This window comes from Scomber japonicus, chromosome 9, assembly GCF_027409825.1.
Source record: "Scomber japonicus isolate fScoJap1 chromosome 9, fScoJap1.pri, whole genome shotgun sequence".
NCBI classification, from domain to species: Eukaryota; Metazoa; Chordata; class Actinopteri; order Scombriformes; family Scombridae; genus Scomber; species Scomber japonicus.
This window is the reverse complement of record NC_070586.1, coordinates 28,040,896-28,052,603: the sequence shown is the minus strand read 5'-3', so window position 1 is coordinate 28,052,603 and position 11,708 is coordinate 28,040,896. Positions and strand designations below refer to the sequence as shown.

General features: G+C 39.7%; 1 protein-coding gene across 1 annotated transcript; it reads right to left on the bottom strand.

Moving 5' to 3' along the window:
- Positions 1-578: 578 nt before the first annotated feature.
- tmc1 (transmembrane channel-like 1) lies at positions 579-6,888 on the bottom strand. The gene is made up of 18 exons (XM_053325569.1): positions 6,386-6,888; positions 6,082-6,273; positions 5,879-5,969; positions 5,676-5,757; positions 5,435-5,541; positions 5,202-5,300; positions 4,955-5,097; positions 4,726-4,870; positions 4,433-4,627; positions 3,743-3,922; positions 3,517-3,669; positions 2,743-2,871; positions 2,530-2,597; positions 2,137-2,376; positions 1,929-2,054; positions 1,748-1,826; positions 1,065-1,191; positions 579-872 (listed from the first exon to the last, which is right to left on the bottom strand). Exons 1-18 carry the CDS (start codon positions 6,886-6,888, stop codon positions 649-651), a joined length of 2,883 nt encoding a protein of 960 aa, XP_053181544.1. The 3' UTR covers positions 579-648.
- Positions 6,889-11,708: the final 4,820 nt, after the last annotated feature.

Below are 11,708 nucleotides of genomic sequence, written 5' to 3'. Positions count from 1 at the left end.
AGTGTGTAAGTGCTGCCAGATTTGAGTCAGCGATCCATTTAAGCCCAGCTAGCTAGGTTAAATGGCCTCCGTGTCTAATGAATTGTTTAATACTTTGGCCCAGTCACAGGTCCAGAGACAGCTGTTTTCACTCTCTGAGAGGCCAAGAGAAGAATAATGTGCCAGGATGGTTTAAAATGATTATAATTTTGGGGAGAGCTGAACTTGTTTGGGAAATAAAAGGTCAGATAAGGTTAGGAACAAAAGTTAAAGATGGGTTATTAAATGTGATGCCCTCATGGGTTTAGTTGAAACATTAGAAAAACTGCATGCACTGCAACATGAAAGAAAATTATATTCTGCTCCTGTTTATTTATGTATTTATTCAATAAATAAAGGAACAACTGCATTCAACTTTAAAATGCTGTTAACAGCATTTGCATCACCAGAAAGTAAAAATGATCTTCAATTTAATATTAGAGAGAAAATATAAACAAAACAACTGCATGAATGCACATGTTAATCTAACTTTGTTTTTGTCATGAAAACAATGTGGAAAAATGAGCACTAACTGTCATCACGTCAACATCCTTGTCACTGTCTCGTATATGTGAGCATTACTTTCTCAGTAAAGTGCTTGGTTTTGAGGGGCATTTGCTAATAAGCCCCTCAGTGTCTCTGCAGGCTCGGCACCCTGTACATCATTGGTTCACTCTGTCGAGTGAAACCGGGCAGGTATCCAGGAGCCCCGTGGTTGCTGTGGTGATGAGTCCTGGGGATAGGGGCTCTGGTGGCTGGAAGTTGACGCTCTTGGTATCTAACAGAAGTAGGTGGGTTGCGTCCATTCTTACTATGATACAACCTCTGACTGCTGCCATGGTTTTCTTCCCCACCTGCTGCACGGAGACATGTAGCAACAGAAATGTTGAAATGATACATTAGTTCAGATTGTTTGTGTGAAGTAAAATATCTTTTAACACCTTGATTTCATGTTCAATTAATCTAATTGATTCATTAAAATGTCTTGCAGTTTAGCAATAGTTTTTTTTGTTGCATTAGATCTTTCTTTTAAACCTGTATCTCACCTTGATGATCTTGTAGTGAAGCATTATTGTTCTTTTGTTGTTCTGATGCAGCTTTTCTGGCCTCCTCTAAATCCATTGCAGCCTTCAATGCTGCTCGCTTGTTCTTCTTCTTGTTCTCTTCATTTTGCTTGAAAGAGAAATACAAACAATATAGGACTGATGACAGGAAACATTCAATGCACTCTGAGATCACTGTGTAACTCCAAAAGTTGAGAAAATGTTTTAAAACATAACAATCCTTTTTTGTTGCTTAAGTATGCCGCTAAATATTTTTGAACCAGTTTGATGGCACCCAGACTTGAGCTGTAACTCTGCTGCTATCTGCTGGAGTGATGCTATAAATACAACTACAACAGCACGGTGTGGGTCCAGATTGGGTTCACTTGTGCATTTTGTGCGTTGCTTAGGAGCACTGAGGATGTTGAAATGCATTCTTGAAACAAACCTAGATGACCAACAATAAACAAACAAATATTTCACATCTTATTTTTTCTTGCCCTGAAACTCCCTGTTTTCTTCTTCTTCAGGTAGAACATGTTAGAGCTTAAAACTGTGACATGCTGTTTGTTATGTAATTGTGAGACAAACCTTAATTCCACTTAAATTTGGAAATATTATTATTTGAATGGTAGAAACTAGATAACTAGTGATGAGAGGATATACTAAATCAAATCTTGGATTACTGTTTGTAGTTTCTTCTTCAGTTCCACATTAGCTTCTTTGTAGCTTTTGGATGTGGATTGCAGGTAATAAATAGCCAGCCTGAAAGATAAAATAACAGATTATTACGACAAAGAACCAGACACGTTACCCCTAAAAGGAAGCAATGGCAACATGGTTTCACATAGTCTGCTGCTGACTTACACCATAAGCAATATGAAAGGTAGCACCAGTCCAGGGTTGGAGGCATAGCTGAATATTTTACTAAACCAGGCTGGGAAGTCCGATTCCAATGTCTCTTGAATCACATCAAACATACGATTCTTGCCACTAAAGAGAAGCGAGTGATTGTTACAGAAAGCCAAGTAATAAGATTATAAATGACAGATCCCTTAAACAAACCTCACATTACCTGAAGGGCCCACAGTCAAATGACGGGGGGATGGTGACGATGGTGTAGATGGCAGGCAGAGTGGACAGGAAGAGGATGACCAGCAACATGGCCATGTAGAAGTTATTGGAGCCAGAAGCTTTGAAGACTCTTTCCTGTGGCACATTGCAGCACATCACTGCCCAACACTGCAGGTACATGGACACGTGGAGTCGGAGGACATTCAGGGCAGGCAGGCAGGGGGCATAGAAAGCACCCATCCTGAAGCAAAAGATTAGGCAAATCATGCATGGAGGACAGGCTAAAAGTGCTGCTCTTCATCACTAATTGGTTTCCTATTGTAACATTCCAGTGCTACTGATAGTGAGTATGTTTAAAAACATCAAAATTGACAAAACTACGTCTCTGTCCTACCATATCATTCCTTGATTGAAGATCAGGCCCAGGACGTTCCCACTAACATCAAATTCAGAGTACGATGGCTTTACCGAGGGGGGGGGGGGGGGGGGGCAAAAATAACTCAACTGTGACTCACACTTTCACAGCCACCTTTACAATTTACTTCCATTGTGATGCTCAGTGTTATAAAAAAAAAATACAATGGTCAGTTAGAGACAGATGACTCACGAATCCAGCCTCCAGGTCCCAGCACCAGCAGTAGTTGAGAAAACGAACAAGCACAGCTCTCAAAAAATCACCAATCAGCAGTGTGATGTAGGTTGTCATGGTATCAGATATGATAAGCCGCACAAACTCCTGTAAGGAACCATGTGAAATGTATAATATGAATTTTACATTTTACAAAGAAATAATTCATATTTTCCTGAAGATGTAATTCATGTTTGATGATATCTGTGGTTGTTTGTCTCATGATGATCATCTTATGAAGGTTATGAAGTTTTTTATTAACCACTTTATCACTGGGTATATGTCTAAAAATATGTTACATACATGTGCAGGTTAGTTTACTGTGATCAATATGTACTGGTATCAAAAAATACACTTTCATTTTTAATGCATATCTTAAATAGCTCAAACTTTTTATCTTTTTCACCTTTCATCTGCACCTCAAATATAGTTGTTTTTTTTAATGAACAGAATATGTCATGAATGAAAACTGATAAAATAGTCATGAAATTTGTGACATAGTCTGATATTTTTTCATTTGCACTAAGACAAACTAATCTAATCACATAAGAAATAAAACTGTCACTGGGGAAACTGATATTTGAAAATATGACCAGCCTTGTGGACATGTAAACTGCTGAAATAAATAAAAATGGCACACTTTGGATCTCCATATCTTTCTGCTTAAACAACAAATAATAATCATATAGTTACATAATGGTCTATGCACAGACACACACACACACACACACACACACACACACACACACTGACCTGCCCCACCATGGTCTCCCAGCAGGGCCCCCTGGGCACATCAGCAGGGTGGATAAAGATGGGTGACACAGTGCTGTTTTCTGATACAGTACCATTGTAATGACTGGCTTCCCATGTGGTTACATTAAACTTTATGACCTTTTCCTCTTCCCTCTGCAACACACACCTTGAGTTAAGTGAAATGTAAAATAAAGTAAATACCACATTCACACACATTAGCTCTCACTTTGAGGTTGATCTCATCCATTAGTGCAATGATGAAGGTATAGAGATTTCCCAAGAACAGAGCAAATATGCGACCCAGCTGCCACTGCAGGGCGACACGGGGGTGGTAATTCTCCAGGGAGCTGATGACGTCAAACAGCATGGGGCAGAACATCCCCAGTAATGACATGACCATGTTCACCTGGAAAAACAGAGGGGCTTTAGACTCAAGGAAGCTTGTGTGACACAACAGAACAACTCAGTGTTTGGGAGGTAAGCCAATTTGTCACTTGACATGGTACATGATAATGGACTTAACACATTAGATGTGTCATATTTACATATTATTCTAAGAAGGTTTTGATGCAGTGTGTTCACTGAAAACTGTACACACACTGAGAAACCCTTGTTTTTTGAGTGGATTATGGATGTACACAGGAGTTTTGGATGGTGGTTAAACTGTTACAGTAATGCATCCAGAAGCAAAAACTATTACATCCTTGGAAAGACATTTAATTGGCAGTGGGTTTCTTAATTTACAGTTTAATTGACATCCAATGGTGCAAGTAATGTAAGATGCTGATGACCACTCAATAAATTAACTTGCAAGCCAGTTGTATCGGCTGTTAAAATTGTACACACACACACCTTTTTGTCTATGTTTCTGTCTCTCTGATTTTCTGTCTCACTTTCTCTCATTTCTCATTTCTACCTCATTCCTTTCCCACCAGCTGTGATTCTCAAGCCCTTCGAGGGCAAACTTTTGAGAGCGGCGCACTACAAAGTAGATGAGGTATCCACTTCCTGCTAAGCAGCACAAGACCAAGAAGTTGGCCAGCACCCGCAGGAAACGAGTCAGATGGATGTTGTCATCCTTTCGGTTTTCTTGCTCCTCTAAGATAGCCTCCTGGAGAGGCAGTAGAGGGGATATGCAAGATGTAGGTGAATATCTAATGTATATGACAACCATGACTATACTGAAACACTATAGTCAGCTGCATTGACCTTGAAGCTGGTGGTGATGGAGGCGAACTTATTGTCTGCAGTTTCAGGGTTTCCTATCAAGTAGTCCCAGCTAGTGAACATCTTCCAGCTGAAATTAAAGCTGTTATCATCTCCAACTCCTGACTCGTTCGCATTACGGGCCATCCTTTAATCAAAAATAATTACAGATTCAGTATAACGATGTGATTAAATGACATTACAAAGTGGTATGCAGCCATAATAAACTCACGTTCTGATGACCACCATGTAGCTATAGGCCACTGTGCCCACACCAACTAAGAAGTAAGACAGAGGCATACGGAACTTGAGCCAGCCAATGGCACGTTGATTGTTGTAGTAACCATAGAAGAGGACTGAATACTGGGCGTAACCCTGTGGAACACAGTCACAGATTTCTAGCTGTTAGTTCTTACTGTGACTTTCTATAAGAAGTTTGGGACACAACATCTAACTGTTTTCATATATAGCCAACTGACTCCAAAGTCCCATAAGACAGCAAAGTCCATGGCACCGGCCTCGTCAGCCCTTGGGACCGTCTTTCTTGGCATGCTGCCATAGGGTCGCCCCATTAATGCCTGTTAGCAAGCAGAGGTGAGCAAGAAGATGTCATTACAAAGACCTCAACGTATACAATACTAAAGACTGAACAGATACACAGATGCAGTACAGGAAAGTCATACATTTTTTCTGCAGAATTAAAGCCACGTACCTCTGGTACCATGACCAGGCCAAAGGTCAGACTGAACAAGATCATGTTGATGCCATACATCCACCGCAGGAAGATAAAGTAAGAGGCAACTGAGGAGCCAAAATGACCTAGGAGGAGTAGAGGATAAACATGAGAATGACAGTTATACCATTGCCACTTTAAAGCAGGGACTCTTTGTGTCTATTGTCTTTATTGTGTCAATTGTCTCTTGAAGCTTTGAGGGAACATGTACAAAACTTACTTTCAATCTCTTTGATTTTCATCTCCCATGGAATGCAGGCAGTTTTGAAGTTTTCAAAGTCCCGTTGAAACTTCATCCATTTCTAAAAAAAATAATTAAAAAAATATATATATAAAGTGGAGTAAAATCAAAACACTTCATATATTTAACAATATTATTTGAATAATTATATACATAGATCAAAGCAGTCACTTTTTCCTTGCCTTGGTCATCATAACCTTGTATGCATAGAGCTTCCTGCCTTTCCCTTTACCCAAAGCTCCCTCGTATTTCTCCACAAACTCCTGAGACTCTCTGCAAGGAAGAAGATGATTTGATTTAATCAGAGGTCAGTTTATGGTTGATCCTGTGACCTCAGAGGATCCTGATCATTTCAGGACTCTAATTTAAAGGGAAGTGAATTTACCTTAAAGTTGTGAGTTTCTTTTTCATGGGCCAGGGCTTCCCCCTGAGACCTTGGATCAGTTTTTTCCTCTCATCTACCGCCTCCTTCAGCTTCTCCAGCTCCTCCGGTGAAAGGGACTCCGGCCTGACCACTTTCTTTTCATTGTCCTCTTCTTCATTGACATCTTCCTCATCACTTGTTTCCTGTCCTGAACTGAAGTGTAACAGAAATTGTTTTTTAAATGTCTTTGCACCTTTCTTGTGTGCATGGCATAAAGTGATGGTGCTTATCTGTTTTCGTCAGTAGTAACAGGATGATAATTTACCTCATCTCGACTACTTTCTTGTGCTTCTTCTTCTTCTTCTTTACTTTCTCTTTCACTGTATGTTTGCCCCCACCCTCTTCTTTCTCTTCTTTTTTGGCACTTCCATGTTTCTTTTTTCCCTTGGCATTTCCATCTTCAGCTAGTCCATCTTCCTCCTCCTCAACCACCTCCTCCTTTTTTCTTCTTTTTTCATTTTTTAGTTTCTTCTTAGTTTTTGCTGTCCTGTCACTCTTTATTTTGGCCTGCTCCTCTTCATCTCTCTCTCTTTCCTTTTCATCTCCATCATTCTTTGCCCTCCTTCTCCTGCCCCTTTCTTTACTCTCACCTATGTCTTGCAATTCCTCTTCACCTTCTCCTGCTCTAGAAGCTCCTCTTCTCTTTCCATTTCCCTTCTTCTTTTTCTCTCTGTCGTTATTCCTTCTTTTTCGTCTGCTTTTTTCCTGCTCATGTTCCTCTTGAAACGTGGAAACGTCATCCTCGTCACCTGGAGTAAAAACGTACATGCTATGCTCCTTAATGTGATGTTGCCACTTTCTTGCTTTCTGCAATGCTATAACATATTTTATGTTTTCAATCCTTCTTTCTCATTGATTTATTTTTATCCAGCTGCAATAATCCAATGGTAATTGGTCATGACACATAAACTGATGGAGCAGTGAGACCAGGTGGACAGATGGTGGAAGCAGAGAGGCTGCTTAGAGAGTTAAGAGCAACCCATGACCAAATAGCCTTAGCAAAATCCCAAACTCAGAAGCCAGACAGAAAATACACACAAGACAACAATTACAAGTCTACAGAACATGAGTAAAGACCTGCCAGTAAAGACCTGTTTATGATTACCTAGACGCCCGAGCCATAGGAAGTTTCAGTGATTATACATAAGAACTTCTCACCTGCAAATTCCAGTCCTTCCAGTCCAATGTCAACTGTGAACAGAGAGATCATTTAGCTAAATAATCATCATGTAAATCTCCTCTGAAAATGTGCATCATATGAAACAATATAATCCAGTTATCTGTGGTTTTATTTCTTTTCACTTTCTTGATCCTGATGTTATTACCTACCCTTGCCTACAGTTTTATAAAATCCAGTCAATTTTTTATGACCTCAATACAGCAATGACCCCTTTCACTGGTCGAGCTTAGCCTACTCCATTGTGTACCTGGCACTATTGTCTTCAGTAAAGGAGCATAAAGGGAGAAAACAAATAAGGACCACTGATGGATTGAACAGATATTTATGTAGCCAGGCCTTTGATGTGTGTTCTTAATGTAACTAGAGTGGCCAGCACACAGGTCATTACGGCTGTGTGCAGCAGAGGGGCACAAAAGAGACAAACAATGGCCTAATGAAGAGAGACGGGGTGGTTCAGCCCACAAGGACAAGGCAGACAGCCAGGGGCCAGAGGACAGCTCCCAAATATGCAGCTGAGTGAGAGAGATGCAAGAGAGTAGGAGGGTAAATATATGTACGTTGATGGGCGGTCTTTTATCAACAATTAAAACCAGAAATCACCTGTCAATAACTCTATTGTTTTGTCTCATTTGCCTCTGACTTTAAGACTTTATTGAGCTCATTAAGGATTATGATGTCCTTTTTCTTGTAGATTAAAATCAGTTATCGCTGCTAAATCTGTAATAAACACATTACAAACCCAGTTTACTTACAGTATTTACTGGTAAAAACAGTACAGGTAAATAATCAATGATTTTCTCTTTTTAATCACAAAAAAATTAAATAAAAACTAAAGCTCAAGTCAATGAAATCTAGTAAACTTGTATCCACACAAACTCAAAAAATAAAGGTAATCTTTTGACCAGGTTCCTGCATCACACAATGTGGAAATCACCAAGACAATTTGGTCATAGAAATATAGAGAGGCATGATCTTACTGTCATTCTCAGAGGTGATCAGCTTGTCCCGGGGCATCTTCCTCTCATGGTCCTACACCTCCTACAACAGTTGCCCCAAAGTTCCAGTACGTTCAATACACATGTGAGTTAAAAATGAAGCTGTTGTTTCAGTGGTCTCTCTTTCTCCTTTTACCTCTCTAGATAGATGGACACTGCTAATCCAAGCCCACACTCTGCCATGAGAATGAAGAGTGTGTGTGTTTATGTGCACTTGTGTGTGCATGTGTGTGTGTGTGGAGGGGCTGGTACATGATGAGTAACTCGCATGAGAAGTTTACTTTTTCCTCGCCACCCATCGACCCGAAACAGGGACAATGACAGAATGGAAACCCTAGAGCCACACAATTTCACTACTGATCAATTATTCAAAACAGTTATGACTGCCTTTATGCAGCTGTGTGTGTGTTTCAGAACGTTTATGAGTGTGTGTCTGTACTTCTGGATGTGCCAAGACAAAAACATGAGGATTACAGGAGCGGCAGGCCAAAGTGAGGGTCATGGACTTTAATTGTGTTCATCATATTAAAAGAAAATACTCAGTTGTTTACCGAGAGGAAAGTGACACTCAGAAATTACATTGACCTCATGTAGCCGTACATCCTCTTGGCCATGTCTTTGGCAGATCCTATATTGTGTTTTAGAAGTATATAGAAGACTTATTAGCTTTATTTAGCCACATGAAAATCTGTTTATTCTGTTCCTACACAGACCCTTGACACACACCCTATGTTTTAAAGTATCAACAGCAGTCTCTCTTAAATCAGAAATAAAATGTAAGCTTGCCACTGACCAACTGTTCTGAGAAACATCTTTTTTTAATTGACATTTTGTTTTGTTTATTTGTTTGAATATCTGTCTCAGGTTTCTTCTTTTTCAGGTTTGAATCCAGATAACTATTGAATAATAGTCAGTTAGCTAATTGGGCTTTACAGTAAAGTTACTATTTGTCTGTGATCAGGAACCATGGTTACTGTGATTATGAAGAGATTTTGGTCCCATGGACATAAAAATGGACATACATATTGCCATGGTATTGCAAGTGAATGAGGTGTAGGTTTCTGGACTGATATCCTCCATACCATATAGTCCATGCAGCCTCAGACATAAGCCGTGTGTGTGTGTGTGTGTGTGTGTGTGTGTGTGTGCGTCAGAGTGTGTGTAACAACAGTTATTGTGTAAAAGAGAGGTTCTGCAAAAATCACTTTTATGAGTATGGTCAGTTTTCAATTAATTGCTTACATGTTGTCCTCCCTCACTGATACAAACCAAGTGGACAAAATATCATAAACTCCTCTCACTCACTGTAATGCAATACAATTCAACAGCACCAAAATGGCCTCTTTAAAAGAGAGCAAAAATGTAACATTCCAACCTTCATGAATGTAGACTATAAGTCATTGCAGGGCTGTTTTATCAGACAGAACAAGTTTTAGCAAGGTGGAGCTGATAAACTGGCACCACATAAAAAGCTACAGTATGAGAGGGAGGCAAATTGACCTGCAGAGGGCGTTGCTGATCTATGCTGGAGTGTGTAGGAAGCGACACCTCTGCCTTGGTTAAACAGATTATTTTTCAATCCAATTTACATATGTTTCTGCTTGCACGTGCGGAGAAACCCCAAATCATGTACGCATGTCTGTTTGTGTACATGTGCATTAACTCCAGTGTGTTATTGGAAGAAGGAGAGCAGGCCTTGGATCGGTTTCCTCTTGCTAAAAATAGGATACGGGGGTCTCTTTTAACAGAGAGGTGAGCGAGGTCATCAAGGCTATCTGAGCAGAGCGACACATACACTACAAGATCCAACTGACTGTTTATGGATACATGCTGCTGCTAAGATGATTGCCAAGGGAGTAAATTACAGACAACCAAACTGTACACAAGGTTCTGTACTCAGGTTACTGCAAAAAGGAAGCAGCAGGAGTTTATAGCTGTCATAAAGGTGATACTGACAGAACTGGGTACAGTGAATTATATTTAATTTTAATGGGTTGGTTTACTCAAATAAAATTAAAACCACTGAATCTATGCCTACCAATGCAGATGTTTTAACACTGCAATTTCTGCCTCCACTCCAAAAGTTTGTTTGAGGTGCTCACAGCAGGAAAAAGTTGGGTTTTTCCAGAGACAGTGTCCTGATTGCTGAGGAAGATTCACACTCACTGTGGATAGTTTGTTACTGGAGCTAACTATAAAGAAATAGTTCCTGGACTAATTAAACCAAAACTATCCATTTTTCAGATATCACTAGGGGTAATCAAGACAAATTGTTTTATTCTTTTTAAATGTAGGTGAACCAACTCTTTAATGAGCAATTCATAAAAATGTGACTGTATGTAGATCAAATACAGCATATCATGCATACAGATAATAGTTTAACAGTAGAGACAAAATCAAATCCAATCTAATCAACAGTTCATGTCTGTTCTGATGAGTGTGTCTCTGTGTACTGACTGTCTTAGCATTAAGTGATAAGATTGTGTCAGTGTGTGTACACAACACACTGTTGTTTTTAAAAAATGAAATAGCTATCAGTGAGCAGGCGTTAAACAGTGATTCATCTCAATGTTGGTGGTTTAAAGGCTATTGAGCCCTGCTAAAAGCCTGCATGTACAGTATGAGTCAACCTGTAGCTCTGTAACAGATGATCTGTCTGTCACCGAGCTCATGGGCCCCTAATGCAGGTCAAAGAGGCAGGGAAACTGTCACAGACTCAGAGGAAGACTGCCACGTGAGGACTAAAGTATTGTATTACATGGGTTTGCTACATTGTGCAGATTAAGGTATTTCAAATATGTGCTGAAAAGTAAGATTTATATACTTTCCTTATATACTTTTCGGTGTGCTGTGACAGTCAAAAACAAGTGCACAAATACTATATCTGCAAATGTTCGTTTTTCCCTGACGATTACCATCAACCCATGAACTTTGTGTGGCAATAACACCTCTTCAGCTCCTCAACTGTTGACACTAAATGTAAAGCAGCAGGGAGTTTCAGCCCTGAGGGTTTTTTTAAAACCTGACTGTTTTTTCCAGAGAGAGAGAGAGAGGACGGTGGGGGAGGGAGGAGAGGGAGAGGAGAGTGCAGGTTCATCAGGTGTGACTCAGACTATAAACACTTTTTTGCCAAAGGGATCCAAAATGAGACAATCACAGCATACACAAACTTGTTATTATAGAGGCCTGAAGCACACTGCATCATGTGTAGTTTCAATGTGATGCAGGTTGTGACTTTGTAGGTTGATTGAGCAGTTAAGCTTATACTTGTTTTCTCAGTTTATTAAACTATAGAAAATCTTTAAGGTTGCTGTTATAATTTCACTATATGAATACCGAGTCATTTCAACATCCACAGGGAAAGAAAATTCACAGACTGCAACATTATTCCATCATACATACATGTCATTTCT

Bases quoted from the DNA above. Each gene is read 5' to 3' on its own strand.
- tmc1 (XM_053325569.1), bottom strand. From the start codon at position 6,888: ATGTACGTTTTTACTCCAGGTGACGAGGATGACGTTTCCACGTTTCAA. The intron at 5,542-5,675 runs GTAAGTTTTGTA...TACTCCTCCTAG, and splicing joins GAAAATCAAAGAGATTGAAA to GTCATTTTGGCTCCTCAGTT. The intron at 1,827-1,928 runs GTAAGTCAGCAG...TTTATCTTTCAG, and splicing joins CCTTTCATATTGCTTATGGT to GCTGGCTATTTATTACCTGC.